Source organism: Centroberyx gerrardi, chromosome 5 (assembly GCF_048128805.1).
Source record: "Centroberyx gerrardi isolate f3 chromosome 5, fCenGer3.hap1.cur.20231027, whole genome shotgun sequence".
NCBI classification, from domain to species: domain Eukaryota; kingdom Metazoa; phylum Chordata; class Actinopteri; order Beryciformes; family Berycidae; genus Centroberyx; species Centroberyx gerrardi.
In genome coordinates, this window is record NC_136001.1 from 12,260,738 (window position 1) to 12,280,829 (window position 20,092).

The following is a 20,092-nucleotide window of genomic DNA, read 5'->3' on the forward strand; positions in this document are numbered from 1 at the left end:
CTTGTACAACTTCCTGTACCACCGCCCTCCCTCTTCCGGATTTACCAGCGTGACCGACGTTTCGTGTCTGTTCAGACTTAAAAGTAAGTGTCAATTTAACGTGTTGAAACCTTGTAAATGTCGATTCGTCGATGTTTTACAGTAATTTTTCATATTACATGGTTTGGGCGGTTAGAATTAATTACCAACACGACGATGCTGGAGCGAAAACAAAGCTCATGAACGCCTCACAGACGGTGGACACTGGGCGCCATGCCGCTCCGGTTTCTTGCTGAATAACCACATATTATACATGTTGAACGCTCCCGCAGTGTCATTACAGACCCCAAAACATAAATACAAAACCTTACACTGCCTTTTCTACTCATGTCCATGTGGAATTGAATTGTAATAGACGTTTAAATCCTATATTTTAAAAAAAGATGACAGTAAGAAATGCTAATATCAGGCTTGGGCCCTCCCACATATCTCCACTCGCCGTAGATTCACCACAGTATTCAATCCTACTAGGGTCCATATTTATTTTAAGTGGTGCTATTTTAAGTCTGTGTTGTTTTTGTGAAAGAGTGTCAGCTACCTTGTACCGTATGCGCTTATGCCGCGTTCCAGTTACGGCAGGAATTACCGTAAATACGACCTGCCGACTAGGAAAAAACGTTCACGCCAGCCTCCTAGTGGTAATTACAAGGAGGATATGTGGGATTTCTTTCTTAATTGACAACAGTACTAATACAATCATGACACATTGACATAAAGTACAGGACAGTGTTACATGAACAGAGGATGCCAGGGTGGGAGAAGATGAATGTCAACACAGGTTGATGTAAATAAAATAAGAAAAGAATATGGGGTTTATTTTGTAGGCACTGATATCTCATATTCACGAATTGCAGAAAAGTGTCAACACTATTAAACCTCCTCGGTCAACAGAGGCAGCAAGCGAATCCACTGATGTCAGCAGTTCAAAATAATAAAAATCAAAAGTATCAGTTATTCACAGCAATACAATCAACTCTGCTTACAAAAAGCGAGTCATGTCTGCTGCAGTTTGTTTATGGTTGATTTTAAATCTATAAGTGAAATCTATATGTGAAAGGCTGAAAGTTATAGCAGCCAGATCTTATATCATCCCATTCTTTCACTTCTTATGACATGGCATGAAGGTGGCATAAATTGCAGTGTAATTGAAATTGTTTACCTTTGTCCTGTTTCCTCTGTCTATGTAGAATGCGTTACGTGGCCGCTTACCTCCTGGCTGTGCTCGGTGGGAACACCAGCCCCTCCTCAAAGGACATCAAGGCCATCTTGGGCAGCGTAGGAATTGAGGCCGAAGATGAACGTTTAAACAAGGTATGGCATATAAGAAAGCTATACTGTGCTGTTACCAAAAGTGTTCTTTATTGTCTGCTGAAGATGCTGTGTGGCTGAAACAAAGGCTTGGTATTTCTCCACAGGTCATTAGTGAGCTGAATGGCAAAGACATCAATGAAGTCATGAACTCAGGTAAAGCTGCAGGGAAAATTGATTTTTTTTCAGTGAAATCCCCAACGCCACACATTGAAGATTCCATGGAGTTGCACAGGGAAAATCTGACTAAACATATTGTACTTCTTCCACAGGCCTCTCCAAGTTAGCCTCCGTACCAGCAGGTGGTGCTGTAGCGGCTCCTGCTGCTGCTGCTGGTGGCGGAGCCGCTGGAGCCGGGGCTGCGCCTGCTGCTGGTGAGTGTTTTTTCCTCCAGTCTTGGCGTACATCAGAAAATGGATGGTTTCATTTTCTGTAGGTTTGCTTGAAGTTTAAATAGCATTATTGCACTACTATGTGTTATCAGTGCAAATAGTATGGCAAATGTAAACTGAGGTTTTTGGTTCTCAATCTGGATAGACTCTGAAATGAATGCCTAGTTGAACTTGGATGTCTTGCAACATAAAGTTTTTGACTATTTGGATCCCAGTGCAGCTGAATGTTCCTACTGCCATCTGTCTGTTGTATTGACTGTTGTCTTTATCTCCCCCCTTTCCAGTGGAAGAGAAAAAGGAAGAGAAGAAAGAGGAATCGGAAGAGTCAGATGAAGACATGGGCTTCGGACTCTTTGATTAATCTGCCTTCTCAGAGTTTAAAAAGCAATAAAAATGTAAAAGGTTTACACAAAACATTGTCGTGTCGTCCTTTAGTCGGATTAAAATAGCACTTACAAATGATGGCTGTGCAAAGTTAGTTTCAACGCTGTTACACACATTGTACTGTCACTGGTGGAAGGATGATCTTCGAAAAAGTGGCATGAACAAGAGGAATAGGTATTAGACTTTACCCATACACAGCTTGAGTTTCTCCCATACCTTACAATTTTTATTGTTACAGAAATAAATAAGATGGGTGTCAGGGCTTGTAAAATGAATTTCCTGGACCTAAATCCTAATCGAATGCTGAAAGCTATTTTGCTGCCGGCTAAAAATAGGCTTGACTTTGCAACCCATCATTATTGGGCAATGCAGACAGTGGCATGTGGTTTGTCTGGCTTACTGTTGGCCACAAAGCTGAAACTACAACTCACAATGGTGCAGGTTTAAGAACAAAACATATTCCCAGTTGTAAATTAGCCATGCAGAGAGGAACTGGATACTAACATGCTGCATGCTGATCAGTACATACTGTACACTGAAGTGATTATTCAGTATAGGATTACCAGTGCACCGTTCAGATTGCACTATACTTGAACAGTACATCACATGACCAGGCCACGCTATAAAACAACACTGATGAAAGTCAAAATTAGATGAATCCAATAACAGGATTTTATAAATTATTTAGAATTATATAGGTTAAACCTTTGTTATATTGGGTATATCAGCCTACATTGTAAGTATCACAACTCAATACATTTGGTATGCCATTGCTATCAGTTACTGGTTAAATATTTTTCTTCTTTTGCACAATGCAGCTACATGTTTACCGCCCCTTTATTAATTTACTGTCAAAACAAATCACCTGGTTAACCCATTTATCAACTACTGAATCCCTACCAACGCCAGGACCGCTGTGCTGTTGCTACCTGGTCTGACCTTCCTGTAAAGAGGGGAGAGTGAAAACAGAATTTCCTGATGGGCATCAATAAAACATTATAAATTCAGCAGATCCGACTGAGTACCTGCCTAAATACATGTAGGCTAATTAGACTGGAAAATCAAACTCAGTCATGAAATGTGAATCATCAGATTCATATCTTACAATACAGCTTTTGTTTTCCTATTTTCATTCAGCGCTGATTGTATGACGTCTTATTTTGTCACTGATCATTTCAGCTCTGTTGTGTAATCTTTGGAAGCGATGTGGTTTTAAAGTTTTCCACCACCTGCTTCCTCGCACGCCTGGTAATCCTGCCTGTTTGCCTTTCCTGCTAGTCGCCTGACTTTGTGTTCATCATGAGTTCAACTCTAGATGTGATTATCAGCTACAATGGGAGGGAAAGAAACATAAGAAAACACAAGAAAAATAAATCACTGCCCTTCTCTGTACTGAACAATCACAGTTATATTAAGAGATAATTTAAGGAATGATTTGACTTTAAAACTGGGCACTATAATAGTAACACCAATGAGATGTTAGTGGTTCATGCCGCATGTCAGTGAGTCACGACTGTTGGGCATGTTTTTTTCACTATACAACTCCCTGGGCGTCTACTTTCTTTATCTCTCCCGCTCTCTTGTCTCTGGTTTATGTGTGTGCATGTGTACCATCATGGTGCTGTGCTGGTTTCCAGGAAATTCCTTCAAGGGCCCCGTTGATTCTGGCAGGACGGTGAAGAGTTCCTCCTTTTCCTTAGAAAGGTCTCCTGCCTGCAAAGGAACCTTTTTCACAGGTGAGACCCATCACTGCACGCCTCAGCCATGGAGCTGACAGACTGTCACATTCCATTTTCTAATCACCTGGTGGACTGTGCACCCAGAATCCATTATAAATGTTGGCAAGAACACATTTTCTCATGTCTTCAATAATCGTGATGTACGGTGACAATGTAAGCCCATCCATTTCCCTGGTTATCCAACATATCCAATCTGATATTTGCCTGACGAAGGTCTCAGTACCGAAACGTTGCCTATTTTTCTAATAAATGTTTTAATTGCAGTACAGACAGTGTGCGGGAATCTCTTCTCATGTCCTGGTTATCCAATAAAATTGGTAAAGCTGTATTTTTTTTACTAAAAAAGGTCAAGTGCAATGAGAATTGTATTTCCCAATTTCATGACATAATTTAACAAAGGACCTGTTAATGTAAAGTTACCCACATTATTATAACTGACATCATTGTGGAAATTTGAACTAACGCCCCTTTGAAAATCTCTCCATCTGGTTGTCAACAGAATCAAAGAGATGTAGAATTCCAGCCTACTTCCTGGTGTAAATGATGTCACCCTCACCCAGGTTTTCTTGAATGTTCTGATTGGTCGACAGTATGCATAGTTAATCAGGTGTCTATCAAGACAATAACCAGCCAGCCACTTGCCGAACTAGCCAAAAAATCTCTGTGCCTCCATTGTTGCTGGGTGCCGAAGTTCCAACACTGGACATTTGTTCCCCAAAGATATAAATATTGGCTGCAGTGGAGGCACAATCATAGGGAAGGTTAGATTTTCACTCAGTCCTACAGGCTTTGTACCATCTATCAAAAACTGACAATATACATCTATATACAGTATATATGCTCATTGTGTTAGAAATCAACATGAAATTTTCCTGAGTTGAAATCATTCTGGATCTTTAAAATGTTCTGCATCTCTGCCCCTATGACTCATCACTCAAAACAAAATTGATCTAAATGATCCACTTACACAGTCTCGTGGTTGTGCCCAGTATTGTCAAGGCATGTTGATTTCAGCCTCAGCTATTAGACAGGAATGTACATCTGTTTTTTTGTTCTGATACATATTCTCGTATCCCTGCCAGGCTCTCGTCCCTGCAGTAAGGCAGATTGTAGTGAGACTCCAGACGAGCCGCAGAATCAAGGTGTCGTTCTTTCCTCTACTTCCAGCTTTCCACTGCTAGCGTATCTCCTATCGCCAACACCAACACCACCACCACCAACAGCAATAACAAGATACACTCCCATCCTAAGGTCTAGAAAAGGGCATCCAGTCGAAGAAACTAAAATACTAGCCTGCAGCTATTAGAGATGACTGCTCAGTATAGACTTCACCTCTCCATGCATCTCATTAGTAAGTGGAGGAGGAAGAGAGGATTTTCTTGGGAAAGGAAAAAGTGGATCTGGTTGATAGTTCCAGTAATTGCCTGATGGAATGGGAGTGTGCAAGTAGTGGGTGAGGCTTGTCTTAGCATGACCCAAACAAGCCTTGATTTTGTATGGCTTTATTATTTAAAGCAGCTGCTGTCATCATCATCATCATCATCGTCATCCACAGTCAGTGAAACATACATAATTAACAATAACATTATTTAATTACCACAGAATAAATCCTGACAGTGATGTAAGATTTCAATAGAAAATGTTATAAAAATGTGCATTCAATTAATGATCTCCTAACTACATAATATGAACGCCAGCATTCATATCTAACAAACATAGCAATCACATCACATTTCATTATTGCTATTGTCTATTTAATATATAAGATGTTCCTCACCTTTACATCCTACAAATGTAAACAAAGGTATTGCACTGAGGTGTCTAGCTTACAATGTACAGTATATTGCATTGCTCATCTGTATTATTACAAATTAATGTGCACGGTGCAGCTAATTTAATCGTGAATCACATTATTAGTGTCACTAGCAGAATCAGCTGTTTATCACCCTGAAATATTGCTACATGATTCAAGACTGTTTACTAACATCTCCTTTTTGAAGTTGATCTTCCATATGTAGTAAACCGCGTGACATTGGTCAACACTTCACATTACAAAAGGTACTCACTTGTGTTTACCAAGGCCAGTCAACTGGTTTTTAAACAAAGACGTGTTAGCAAATATCCTGCTGCAGGATAATTACACAAACATCCTTTCATTCCTCTCTAAATCAACAGTAAAAAGCCACATGAAAATGTCTATAATCTTTGCTTGTTTACAGTCTTGATATTAGTGCTAAGTTGCTTCCTGTATGGACAAAAAATTGTTTTTGGTAAAAGGGAACCGATGCTTGCAACATATTGTTAAGCACAACAGTGATGCTGAGATAAAGTTTGGTTTCGTTTGCAGTAGAGGTTTCGTTTTGAATAGCTGCGCCTCAGTCATTAGCTTCATCACTGTCGGACCACGGATGATCTGTGCATGCCTGTAAAGACAAAAAGACAAAGTAAGACAAAGAGACACATTTTAACAGTTACATTTCCATCTGAAACATTAAGGACAGGCAAATTCTTAGATTTGCATGCAGTATAAAGAAGAACGCCCAAGCTGTCTACTAAATGTTTAGTGCTCCCCTCTGCTTTATCTCTTTTCTGTAAGTGTGTTTCTGCTAATCACCTGTTTGTATTCAAATCGGTCCTCTAGGTAGCGGTTCCCCAAGCCAGTAATGTGACCTATATTCTGCTTGGAGAGGCCGGCCACCCTGGCAGTGAAGTCGAGCGTGAAGGCCAGCTTGACCAGTTCAGGAGCTGTTGGTAGGACGCTGAGGTGGTTGTTGTTGGTCGGTGTCGTCTCTGTCTCTACATAGGCATCAGCCAACTGCTGGAAGGAGCTGTACGACATCTTCTGGAAGAAGTTGTTCAGGGCGGGGTTTTCTTTCAGCTAGATGGGGATAAGGGAGAAGACTGCTGTCAGTAACTTGGACCAACTGGGAATCTCACTGCTCCTAAACATTCATGGTTAAAGAAAAAATCCACCCTAAGACATTTTAACACTGTAAAAAAAAACAGCTATTGGCACCTTGCTTTTCTGTATTGTTCTTATTTCCATGGATAACTGGCCACACGTAGACGACGTGATGTGCAGCTACAATGGAGTTTGATAGCAGAAAATGTTTCATCTATCTAACCGTAAATGTCAGGTTTTGGTGTCAGTTCCTCAGAATCAAAGAGCAAGGACTTCTTTCTAGACCCACTATTGTGAACCGACATTCAAATCAATCAATTTTTCCATCGACAGTAGCCTCACTAGACCACAGTGCAATGCAGCCTCAACACATGCTGCAGTCACTTTTTCTTGACTGAAAAAAACTCTTGCTCTCTTGCTCTTAGTATGTCCCCGCTATAGTTATGGCTATCGCTCTCTCCACCTTCACATATAACTTTACAGCAAAATGCAACAAGTTCAGGCACTTTCTCTTGTCAAAAGGCATTCTGGGAAATGTAGGAAATCACTAACTTAAAGGAATAGTTCGGTATTTTGAACCCTGGGCCAAAATAACATGTTTTCCGTCATGATCCCTATTAGTAGAAACCATAACTTCGCTAGCCGCCTGCTCTGCCCGTCCGGTAACAACCGGCTGCCCCCTTCCACTCTATTGTAATAGAAACCTAGGGGCATACGTGACAGTCTTTCTATGATGGTTTTTACTAATAGGGATCATGACGGAAAACATGTTATTTTGGCCCAGGGTTCAAAATACCAAACTATTCCTTTAAGTAGAAGCAGACGAGGCGGGTTGAGGGAAAGTGGGTACACCAAAAAAGTAAATCACAACACAAAAAATCTATCTAACTTGAGGTTAGAAACCTTTAAACTGAACCTTTAAAATGCAGTAGTGTCATGGGTTTTATGATCTACTTGTTCTATCTCTTGATTTTATAATCCTTGTTCTAATCTGTTATTGTGTCCTTTGCTTTCTGTAAAGCACTTTATGACAATCTTGGTTGTTCTATGCTCTATCAACAATCCTGACTGGATCATCGTTAATAATTAACAACATACTTTAATTTTCATTTGAGTGTTGAGGAGACAATGTCATGTATAACCAGACAAACACAGAAATACTTAGAATTATCTAACGTTTATATGGATACTAACAAATTAGTTTAATAGTACAATGTGTCCACCTTCTAATTTTTGCTTGAATTATCCATGAATACCAACCTTGTCATCTATGGCATCCCCCTGCTGCTTTGTCAAAGCAATGATCCTGTTTATTACTTCCTCTGAGGTAAGACAAAAGAAAAGTGAAAGTTAACTGTCAAACATGTCAAACAACTGTCGCTTATTTCTTACCATACCCGTATATGTTTTGCCGATTAATATAGCATGGTTGGAAGGATTAAATGTGGGTGGATATTAATCTTATTTTGGAGTGGGAGGATGCAGAACCAGGATGCAGAGCCAACAGAAATGACAGGCTGGTTATAATTTTCATGGGTGGGGCTGCGTTTGGCAGAGAAATACATTCTGCCGGCTGGCGTGCGTTTAGATTTAATGTTTCGCCAAATGTGCTGTCAAGCTAAAACATGTCTTCATACATGAGTTTCTACTGCCATGCACACGAACCAAACAAGAAGCTCTTTCATAAGGAGAAGATGTAAGAGAAAGTGTAAATGCTTAGTAGCCCATCTTACCATCTGTGAGAACTTCTTCTTTCTCCTTGACCTCATGGACAATCTTTTCCATTTCCTCTGACACCTTCTCATAGTAGGAGTAGGTAGGTTCAACAATCACGACAGCTGCAAATCAACAATTAGTTATTTGTAAAACATAATACAAAAACAGCACACAGCAAGTATATTTCAACAAAAAAGTTAACGTTATGGCCCACATTACTCCTAGTATGATGGCCAGTACACCTTAAAAATAACATTTGATCATATTGTTTGTCATGCAATACTACTTCTTACATTCAACATATTAGGTTACATAATCCTGTCTCTCCTTCAAACTTACATTCAACCGTGTTGAGGTCTTTAGCAGGATCTGGCTTCAATGACTTTTTCAGAGACAGCCGCCTCTTGGAGAACTTTTTTCTCATGGACTTTCTTTTCATGGACTTTCTCTTGCGTACGGAGTCTGGGGTGGCAGGGAGGCAGCTGGCACCAGCAGCGTCGGAGGAGGCCTCTTGTGATGCGGAGACCTCCGACGCGTCCGGACGACTCTCCTGCTCTCCTTCTTTCTCCTCACTCCCCTTCCTCGAGAATAAGCCCAAGAAACTTTTCCACAACGAGGACTTTTTGCTCTTCTTCGTTTTTTTGGGCATTTTCTCAGATTCATCAGGCTGTGTCTCAGGCTGATTCGTGGGGGGGGTTTCGGCAGCAGCAGCAAATTCACCAATTTCCCCATCATTTGAATCCGGGGCCAGGTGAATGGAAGGGTCACTGGAGTGTCTGCGTATTCGTTTTTGGGGCATCGTCACCCACTTCTTTCTCCTTTCAGTCCTCTTATCCACCAGTGTCCCATCGTTTAGGCTGAGGCTGCGCTTGACGTACACCTCCAGCAGACGGGTTGTATCCTTGCGGGTCACAGAGATCAACTGGCCATTAGGCGTCCTTCCTTTCTCCGTCTGCGTTTCCATGGTGGCAAAACTACAACAACAGCAATAAACAAACAAACAAAAAAATCAACCTCACATTCAACATTAGATATTTTTAGCATTTAATTTATGCCAAATAGGAAGCAACAACTTGTGATCCAAGCAGAGGCTTTGCCATGGGTGTAAAGAATGAAGAACAAACGCTTCTGTGTTTAAATAGGCAAAATTCAGGAAGGCACTACTGAAAGCTTGAACATGACCGAGGCTACAGGACACATCACGTTTCGTTTTGTGGGACAGCATACTTAGAAAAGTTCTATTCTGTTCTATTCTATGCCTATTCTGTTCTATTCCTTGGAAGCCTTAGACATTTTATAGCTGCAGAAACGTACCACTTTTCAAGAACTGTTAAAATTAGAAACATGAAATTGCCCTGCTGTAGCCTACATATATATAATTTAGAGCAAACAACAACATGGACTCACCTTAATTCCTTCACCAACACTACAGAGAGGCGCCTTTCACTTCCCGAAGATTTGTAAAACTATTAAATGCGACTGACGCGCAGCAGCTTCGACTGAAACAGTGTGACTACTTAATGAAGGTACGATCACATTCCCCACCCTTGTTTGGACTTGTCGTGAAAAGTCCCTGCCTCCTCCTCTGACCTGGAGCCTATCGTCATCTTCAGATAACACTAGAGAGAGTGGGCGGAGTGACGGGAAAAACACCTGTATCCCAGACAGGTGAGAGCACGCGCGCCGCGTCAGGTGACACAACAGCTTGTTTACGGTTTCACGCTTTACGGTTTCGCTCTCTGTGCTGTCGCTCGCATGCGATGGCTGACAGTAACTTTACAGGAAGTAGAAATGCTGAAGACATCGTTTCCTTCCTCCCGCAGAAAAGTAAAGACTTTTGGCAATATTCACTGCATGTGCCTTGTGGTTGTAACCTATTGAAGTAAATAGGTTGTCAGATCATTTGATTCAATCGAGTCATAGACCACTGCACCTTTACGAAAAAGAACTTTAATAATCCTCTAGTAAATGTTAGAATGATGCTATACATATCATAATATTCTATAGGATTATTATAATGATATAGGAGATCAAAATACAATTAAGTACAATATGGTTGCTATAAGCTCACATAATAACATTATGGGATCTTTGGATCCTTATATCAATATGCTTTTTTTCTTTCTTTCTTTTTTTTAAAGCAAAGATGCTTAACTTGCCAACATTCACTCCCTGCTCATTATGTTTGTATTGTTGTAACTGAGTTTTCTTCAGACAATTAGATTCATGGTTCAAATCAACTCATTAACGAATTAATTCGCACTTCTCTCCCTTGTTTTAATTTTGAGAATCATTTGCTCCAACATGGCGACATGGCGGTGAACTTTTATCGAAAGCCATGACTTCACCTCAAAAGGTGTTTGCCCTGATTTTGTAATCGCTTGCAAGTTGGGCTGAGTTTAGTCTGATAAACAGTAGGGCTGTGAAAGTCTTCCAGGAAATGCTTATGAATTATGCTCACAGTAAAGCTGTCTTCATAGCAGAAACATATTCCATTGCTCTTTTCATTGATCAAGCAAACAGCGTAATTACACTAATAAACATCAGGGCAGTGTGTCAGTTTATGAGTAACGCCATGTCTGGCTTGTTTATGGGAAACCTGGTTACCTTTTATGTAACCATAAAGTTAAATTACTGAGTAGTTGCCAAACTTGTATTACAAATGGATTCATCATGTGAGTATAGTTCACAAATCAGCTTCTTTATTCTTTCTAACACTGTTTGGAAAAGCTGCAGCAGCCTGTAATTGTAATTATCACCCTCCAATGACCTTCTGACTCCATCTCTCCATTATACTGCTAATCTTTTTTCCATTATTAGGGAGATTGGAGGATTAAAAATGACTTTTCTTCCTCCCAACAACCGTGCTGAATGCAGAGATTTTCTCATTCATCCCAATACAAAAGTGACTGATTCAAAATTTCCACAATCATTCCTCCAGACATTCAGACAGAAAATAGATTGTGACTATCGCATAATTGGGCCTTTGTCGGCTTTAGATGGACAGAGCCCACGCTTGTTTGATCCTCTGCTGAGCACTGAAGGGAAGAATAATGGGTTTATAATGGCCCAAGAAAATTGATTAAGTACACAGGGCCCAAATAAATGTACTCCTATGCTCCATTTTATTGCAAGTGAGCCTTTTATATATCAAATTTGCTCAGAAGTCAACAAATGAGTGACAAACCTGCTGTTACAACCTGTTTACAATGTGCAGTAGCAAAGTAATACCACATGGTGTCACACTAAACATTGTGAAACAACTCCTGCCTGTCGTCACGATGGCACTGAGATCACACAAGTAGATGTGTAGTGGTAAACAAGCCCAATCCTGTGCCCTAAATTGTCTTTCACATCATAGCTTTTTTCCCCCATAGGTTCAGTGCCTTGCTCAACGGCACCTCAGTAGTAGTTATTGAGGGAGGGGAGAGCGTTACTCATTGACTTTGCCTACCCAAATTTCACAGCTGACCAGAGGATTCAAACCGCCAACCTTTACAGGAACTGCCTACATTTCTCAATTAGCATATGGAGTGTATGATCTGCTGTGTTTTGGAAGTGCAGGAATATAATTTTCATAAAGTACAACAACAATCCAGCTGATCACTGAACTCTGAACTGAAGTCCTTAAGTGGGTTGAGTTTTCTCTGATCTGGCAGGTTTGCCTTAGCCTAATGTAGACTCTACCACAGTCATAGTAATTGTGGTAATTATCTATGTAGAATCCCCCAGATTTATTTTTTTCATTGCACTGGAATTGCATGACCAGTGTTCTTTGCACTTCAACTTCATAATCAGGCTTTGTAAAGATTTGTGTTTGTGGCAGATGCGAAGAGCAGCCTGCGGTCCTCTGAAGGCAGCAAGTCTACTATCTGATCCAGGGTGATACTTCAGGTCACCTGCTTCATTTTTCATGGGCGTTAAGCAGGACAAATGTGAGACTCACGTTTCATCCCACAAGGTCTGGCTGTTGACCTCCAGGCTGGCGCACCGCAGCAGAGCGGGCGCTGTGCAGTCACTGTGCAGGTACCTGTCATAAATCTTTATCTCCTTGAATCATTACCTACCTTCTCCATCTTGGGACTCTGGAGTCCTGTGTGACTGCGCTGGAGGTTATATGATAAATACACACACTAAATTTTGCTATTTTAGAAATGATAGATTGGAATTAGTGTAGCAACACTAAGGTAGACAAAAACTGAGCTACAGAAGCATGTTCAAACTGAAAATGGAGAATATAATGTCCACCATTAATGTCAGCATCCCAAGTGCATACTGTATACCCTAAATGATTTATTAATTTAATGTGATATTAATTTTAATGGCTTATTTGATATATCGAGGACTGGTCATCACAAACTTCTCTTAAGCCACTCTGAATTATTGAGGTAGACCAAAATGTCATTTGAATAATTGAAGAGTTTGCCGTAACAAAGTCTGGCTGCAATGAATTCTCAATCAGGATAACAGGAGTTCCCTTTGACATCACCACAAGAAAGAAAAAGCTGTTAATGGTTAACTTAGGTGTAGTTTTCCAGGAAACATCTATTACACTTCCATAACAACCCATAATATAGAACTTAACAGCTGGAGAAAGATCTTTCTCAAACTTGGAATTTTGTGAGTCTGGTTATATGTAATAAGATTTCTGACCACAATGTAAATACAGACAATTGCCTTGTCTGTTTTCTTTACAAATGGACTTAAGAGGAATAACTCAGGAAAATGACATCCTGAGTGTCTTATTATTATCCTCTTTTTAATTTTTGCAGTTTTAATGCAGCTTAATTGATTTTTGAACTTGATTTTCAGATTTTTTAACTCTTGAACTATACGTAAAGTGTCCATGAGTCTGAGAAAGGCGCTCTTAAATCAAATGTATTATTATTATTATAATAATTATTATTACTATTATCCAGATAGTGTTATTACAGTCATATTCAGGCTGATTCAGTAGATGTATGAACTGTCAGAGTATGCTTGTACTTTTCCTCAGTTGTATTTGAATTGCTGTTTTCAGTTGGTCCAGGCTTGGTCATGTAAAACAGATAGGTTGAGTGTTAACATGCAGGAAACACAATGCATTTCCTTGAAATTTGAGACAGTTTGTTAACAAATGTGAGGGATATCTGAATGACATCAGGAATTTCCAGTAAGTTAGTGGAACTAAAACTAGCAGATAACATACGTGTGTTTGAAATTACTTCCCATACATACTTCTCCAGAGGAGGAGCATGTAGCACATGGTGTCACACTGTGTCACACTGTCACGCTACGTCAGCGTGCCTAAGCCTCTGTCACCCCCACCAAGAAGCAGGGTGTGTCCACCTGTCCTTCATTACCTCCAATGCTGAGAGAGCAGATGGAATATCAAGCACACTTGGTTTAACCCGTGCCAAGAATATGTCCAAGATACTTGCTGCTCATTTGTTATAGTGTACCCTTTTTTGAAAATATTTTGCTTTTGTGATTTCATCATATTAGACCTGCAGTCGATAAGGAAGCTATAAGAGTAATGCAAAACCCTTGTCAGAATGTTCTTGGTCAGCAAAGTCAGGGCACAGAATCAATGGCCCAAGTAATACCGTAGGTGAGCATGGGTGTTGAATCTTAATCAAAATTGAACCCATAAAAATTGCTTTGCCACTCAGTAGTAGATCTGCTGAGCTCTATAACAGTAAAAGCAAGGTCACTGTAGCGGTGATCCAGCCCGATGCCACTGTCTCTGTGTGCTGCTCTGAAATTCAGATAAGGTAAAGTCACTGGAAGAAACAGGAGACTTTGGAGGGATTTAATACAAACAGAAGCTGCCCAGTTCCAAGAGACTTTGCCCTCTGGAGGGCATGAACTACAGTACACAAGCTGCTGTCTGTGCAGGACTGAAATTGGCTTGTAGCGTGTCTGCTGACAAAACAGTAACCCAATCTACTGATGTGAGACTCACTGTCTGAGCTTCAGTGTGAGACCCATCCATTGTTTCTCCTACAAGATTGGGACACAGTTTGTCACTTACTGGGAGAGAAAGGGGGAGAATGGAGTCATGCAACTGTGATATTTTTAGATCCATTAAGCATTGCAGTATAGTTTGCTGTGTCACGATTGGACCATCTGCTGGTGTTTGAGTGGATTTCTTTGGTTGAATCCTTATCAAAGGCAGGATGGATTTGATCTCTTCATGGAACACCCGATGAATTATAAATGACAGACTCACATTGGGGCTGACCTTGCGAGAGCCACCTGTCTGTTAAATGGCAAAATACTATCGGGCCTCGTGTTTGGGATATCACTACACAATCAGTGATCATCAGGGCAGAAGGGCAGACAATTGACCTGACCGTTAACTAGTGACAAGAGTAGAAGACCTCTGAACAGACTGCGAAAAGACACAGCCAGTGTGTTTCCATATGAGAATGACCAAATCAATTTAACAAGACAGTCCTACTTAGGTTGCAGTTAAGAGGGACAGCTCAGCAAATCCGAAATCACAAGCATAAGACATATAAAATGTGCTTAGATCAAAGTTAGCCAGTGTTCAAACATATTGACAGGCTCACTTGGAGAATGTGTTCTTGATGTGACTGTATGGGACAGTAATACATCAAGTGAAACACCCAGCTCTTAACTTTGCAGGCCAAGATAGATAATCTTATAAATGATTCATTTGGTCTGCATATTTAATTTGGTGCTTTTGCTTTTGAAGCTGTCCCAGTCAAAGGCATTGTCAAGCACACAGCACTAGCATTTCTCTGTATCTAGCACAGAGTCGTGCTAATAGATGGACGCACTAATTATGTTTATCATCAGTTATTATTCAGCTCTTCTGTTTCATATCCTGGACAGCAACAAAGACTCCCCAATGTGCCAGTTTTCCATATCTGTTGCATTTTCACATGATTTGATAATCCCTTTTGATCTTGCCACCTATTTTTAGCTATCCTACTCACGTCTTCATTAGATAACAGGCTTGTTACAGAACACACAGCAACAACGTCTGCTCTTCCAGTCTGCCGTATACACTATGGCACCGGATATAAAAAGAACCCCATATCTCTCTCTCCTCCTGTGGAATGACACATTCTGAGGCACAGGACTCACCGGGGAGCATTTTTTTGTGAGAGACAGAGAGAGAGAGAGAGAGAGAGAGAGAGAGAGAGAGGGAAAGACAGAGAGAGAAAGAGAGGGATGCCATCGTCACACCGGTGCAGAGAACCAGCAGTGAGAAGGCGTTAATAACAGCTAACACAGGGTGATAACGAGTATTCAGCCCCGGAGCCATATGCTGACACAACACTTACACCTCCTTTCATCACCATTATTGTTGTACCCAGGAAAGAAAAAAAAAAAATACCTGTTTGAAAGAGTTTGAAATCTGAGAAGGAAAACTTGGCATTTGCTCGATGTAATGATGTGACAGATGGAGCTCGTCTCAAAAGTGAAAGCGTTACATGAGACAAGCTAAATCTTGAAGATCAATGAATTCATTTAAAATATCCATTTCTGGTCAGGATTTTGTTCTGTCCCATATTGTAAATATGGGATCACTTACATATGTGAAGGAAACAGAGGGGAACTTCACACAGTTAGGATACACATTTAATGAAAGGCACTCTGTACAGGATAAATAAAATATAGCAAATTATGATGCTGTATACTGTACAATGTTGACACACACACAGTAACAGTCCTGATATTGTAAGTGCTTAGATAACAATAGTAAAGTGCTGAATACCTAAGTGACTAACTAATGTCACCATTGCAGCTTATTGCATTTCATTTCGTTGATTACAGGTATTGCTGTTTCCATTGATGGAAAATACATTAGTTTTGGTTTGTCCACCCATACATCATCATCGTTGCATATTGTAGGATTATTAGAAAGGCATTGATTGAGTTACGACTACATCCATTGCTGTTTCTATACAGGTTGTCTTTATATGTATAATACACACACATACAGTACATTTTCAAGTTTGAAATGTGGCATGCATATATGGTACCAGTTCATATTCTCCTGACGTGACACCAATGCCTGGTTTCATCACTTGTTTTCAACATTTTACAAACCCAGTTGAACTATTGGCTGTCTCTATCACATGGAATACAATGATCATTACTATATGATGAACACATTATAGTATATTTAGCTACAGTAAATATGTCAAACTTTCAGTTATTGATAATAAGACAGAGTTATATGTCATTTCGGCACTCTATGCCATGCAACAAAAATGAGAGAACAAAGGTAATGGAGAAATTCTCAGTCACAAGAGTGCAATGTTGGTTTTGCCTTTGCCCTCTCCTCTATTGCAGTTGTCTCAGTCAGACCACAAATACTTAGGTTCTCTCACATTCTAATAAATATGTATTCCCTGCCAAAAGTTGGTGTTGTAAAGCCCAAAAAGTGCTTCAGAGATTGTGAAAAAACTTTCAGTGCAATAAATTGATATGGTTTTTAAAGGGAAAAATTCATATATTAATAAAAATTGCTAACCAGATAGATTGCATATTTAGATAAATCTATATAATGTGGTGAATAAATTCAAAGTACTGAATAATAAAAATGTCTAATAATTAAAACAAAACCATGTGGATGAAAATACTGTTTGTGATCTTAGTAAGTGAAACTGTACCATGCAACTACTGCATGTACTATAGCAAGTTGAACTGTGTATGTGAAGCAGTTTTGTGATTTGATTTATATTTTGTAGCACTACATGCAAGATTAATAGCAGATTTATTAATGTGCCAACTATTTATCACACAGAAATTGTTATGCTGTATCGTATGGAAAAGTGCTGCGTAGCACTGGCTGAGCATTCACAACTATAGATTTGCTGATAACACAATGTGTGCGCCGATGTCCTCTTGCCTTACCAAGTCACATTCGCCTGTCCTTGAAAATCATGCCAAGTTCGATCTAGATTTTGCTGAATATGACAAAGTATAGACTAACATGAAACTGTGATGTAATATGAGCTCCGAATATACTTCCAGTTTGAATGCTATGACTATTAAAATAGTTGTCGATTTGATTTCTTCTCTGGGATAAACTCACTGCTATATAGACCACAAGAACAATTTTGTCAAATTTCTAACTTGCTTTGCCTTTCACTTCTATATTGACTCTAATAATCTACATTAGCAAGGTGAAATATTTGTCTATAGTACAAATGAGCCATCACACTTTGCTTCAAATATAATTGCACTGGATAAAAGTCGATATAGTAACACCGTTCAGTACATGTCATACAGTTAACTGACACAATAGTTGCTGAGTTGTGTTAATTGCACTTTGACACATCCACATGCAGATTACTTAGTCAGACAACTTGTGTAAAGGTTGTCCCATCAATACTTTGTAATGCCTGTTAATACTGTAATAATATGCACAAATGCTGCCAGTACAAAATAGTGAGAAACAAAGATAAACTGATATCACTCAGTGCATCTCACTGTTGGATATGTTTGATTTGTCCATTTTTTCATGCCCTTCATATAAATGCTTTATTTAGTTTATCAATGCATGCCATTTTTCTCATTCTGCCAGGTACCATTACTTTTGTTTAGTGAGGGTGTGCTTCCATACTTGTTTGCAGCTGATGTCGTTTTCTGGGCAGCTTCTGTCGCTGCATCCATCACCTGCTTTTCCTCCTGCTCAGTCTCACGGTGGTAGAAATAGTTAAAGTTGGAGACGATTACAGGAACAGGCAAGGCAATGGTCAGGACACCAGCGATGGCACATAGAGTGCCAACCATTTTGCCCCCCATGGTGATGGGGCACATGTCCCCGTATCCCACAGTGGTCATTGTCACCACAGCCCACCAGAAGCCATCAGGGATACTAACAAACTGCGTCTGGGGCTCGTCCACTTCTGCAAAGTAGATGGCACTAGAGAATAGGATGACTCCTATAAAAAGGAAGAAGATGAGCAGCCCAAGTTCCCTCATACTGGCTTTCAAGGTCTGTCCCAAGATTTGAAGCCCCTTAGAGTGTCGGGAGAGCTTGAAAATTCTGAAAACTCGCACTAGACGGATGATTCGTAAGATTGCCAGGGACATGTTCTGACTAGAGTTAACATCTTCATCAGGGGTAGTAGCCAGCTCCGTTCCCAGGGTTACAAAATAAGGAATTATAGACACAATGTCAATGACATTCATGATGTTATTGAAGAAGTCACTCTTGCTGGGGCAGACCACAAAACGGACACCAAGTTCAAAGCAGAACCAAATGATGCAGATAGTTTCCACAATGAAAAATGGGTCTGTGAAATACGCCACCAGGTCCTTTGAGGCCGGGTGAGGAGCAGAACTGTCTTGGGTTCCGTTGATGAGTTGGGTTACACCTGGCAAAAAGTCAGTGTCGTCCCTGAACTCTGGCAGGGTTTCCAGGCAAAAGATGAAGATGGAAATGACAATGACAAACACAGAAACCAAAGCTACTGATCTCGCTGCACTGGAACTCTCTGGGTATTCAAACAGGAGCCAGAACTGTCGATGGAGTTCGTTGGTGGGCAAAAGGACCTCTGGCTCTTTGATGAACCCTTCATCTTCACGGAATTGCTCCATCGCTTCCTGCCCCAACTCATAGAAAACAATTTCATTAGCAAAAACGTCTAAGGGTACATTGGCTGGTCTGCGGAGTTTCCCCCCTGACTGGTAGAAGTATAGAATACCATCAAAAGACGGACGGTTTCGGTCAAAAAAGTACTCGTTTTTCATCGGGTCAAAGTAACTTATCCTTTTCATGGGGTCACCAAGCAGGGTATCTGGAAACTGATTTAGGGTGCTGAGCTGGGTCTCAAACAACAGGCCTGAAATATTGATGACGACCTTCTCATCTTTTTCTTCCACGCACTGCTTTTCAAACATGTCCTCGTTCTCACAGCAATCCTTAGCCATCTTGCTGAAGACACTGTCAGTGGGCGACTCACTGTTGATCAGGAGTTTTAGGTTGGAGATCAGACTGCCACTGCTGGAATTCCCTTTAGTGGTCAGTGTTGGGGGAGAAGAGGGCGAAAACCCCTCTTGACCGGCCTGGTGCCCACGTCGGCCCCTGTGTGGTGACTGGTGCGGAGATGTCAGGCGGTTGGTGACCAGATTCTGATCAGGCGCCTCTGAGGTGGGTGAGGTCGGGTACCCAGAGTCACTGGGGTCACCCATGTTGATGCCGACATCATCCATGTTCTCAAAATTAACAAGCGGCACCTCCATCACCTGCCCTGGTGCTGGCCACAACTCTGTCCGTCAGTCTGGTTCGGGTGTGGGAGACAGAGAGGACGCCGCCACCAGTGCCACGTTGAAGATCCCGGCAGGGCCTCCGTCCTCCTGGTTATCATTCAGGCAGGTGTACTCTACCTCGGGATCATTTCAGATGTGTTCTGTTTCATCTGAAAAAGAAAAACAAGGCAAGTTGTGTTATATTTTGCTAAATGGTGCAATACTGTTTGTTTTGTTGGTAAAGAGAGTTTTTGTCAGGTCCCGTTTGCATCAGCAGAGAACTTGTCATCTGATACTATGCTTGTTCAGATTTTTTTTTCTCCCAATTCTCAGTCATGATCTGAACGAAAACACAAACTCTGCAAGTTCAGCTCAGAAAACGCTTACATGGTGTA

At 40.7% G+C, this 20,092-nt stretch overlaps 3 protein-coding genes across 3 annotated transcripts; 1 reads left to right on the forward strand and 2 right to left on the reverse strand.

Moving 5' to 3' along the window:
- rplp2a (ribosomal protein, large P2a) lies at positions 1-2,153 on the forward strand. The gene is made up of 5 exons (XM_071903900.1): positions 1-83; positions 1,227-1,350; positions 1,455-1,503; positions 1,620-1,721; positions 2,024-2,153. The coding sequence occupies exons 2-5, from the start codon at positions 1,228-1,230 to the stop codon at positions 2,098-2,100; spliced, it is 351 nt and encodes a 116-aa protein (XP_071760001.1). The 5' UTR covers positions 1-83; position 1,227; the 3' UTR covers positions 2,101-2,153.
- A 3,195-nt stretch (positions 2,154-5,348) lies between these two features.
- On the reverse strand, positions 5,349-9,995 carry LOC139915325 (uncharacterized). The gene is made up of 6 exons (XM_071903918.2): positions 9,888-9,995; positions 8,820-9,454; positions 8,498-8,602; positions 8,025-8,086; positions 6,477-6,740; positions 5,349-6,285 (listed from the first exon to the last, which is right to left on the reverse strand). The coding sequence occupies exons 2-6, from the start codon at positions 9,442-9,444 to the stop codon at positions 6,238-6,240; spliced, it is 1,104 nt and encodes a 367-aa protein (XP_071760019.1). The 5' UTR covers positions 9,445-9,454; positions 9,888-9,995; the 3' UTR covers positions 5,349-6,237.
- Positions 9,996-17,996: 8,001 nt separating this feature from the next.
- On the reverse strand, positions 17,997-19,694 carry LOC139915261 (potassium voltage-gated channel subfamily A member 10). The gene has a single exon (XM_071903821.2). The coding sequence runs from the start codon at positions 19,689-19,691 to the stop codon at positions 17,997-17,999; it is 1,695 nt and encodes a 564-aa protein (XP_071759922.1). The 5' UTR covers positions 19,692-19,694.
- Between the last annotated feature and the right edge of the window lie 398 nt (positions 19,695-20,092).

Coding starts and splice junctions, on each gene's coding strand:
- LOC139915325 (XM_071903918.2), bottom strand. CDS start 9,444: ATGGAAACGCAGACGGAGAAAGGAAGGACGCCTAATGGCCAGTTGATC. Junction 8,087..8,497: donor AGAAGAAGTTCTCACAGATG/GTAAGATGGGCT, acceptor GTCTTACCTCAG/AGGAAGTAATAAACAGGATC. Junction 6,286..6,476: donor ACCGATTTGAATACAAACAG/GTGATTAGCAGA, acceptor TTGTCTTTACAG/GCATGCACAGATCATCCGTG.
- rplp2a (XM_071903900.1), top strand. CDS start 1,228: ATGCGTTACGTGGCCGCTTACCTCCTGGCTGTGCTCGGTGGGAACACC. Junction 1,351..1,454: donor AAGATGAACGTTTAAACAAG/GTATGGCATATA, acceptor ATTTCTCCACAG/GTCATTAGTGAGCTGAATGG. Junction 1,504..1,619: donor CAATGAAGTCATGAACTCAG/GTAAAGCTGCAG, acceptor CTTCTTCCACAG/GCCTCTCCAAGTTAGCCTCC.
- LOC139915261 (XM_071903821.2), bottom strand. CDS start 19,691: ATGGAGGTGCCGCTTGTTAATTTTGAGAACATGGATGATGTCGGCATC.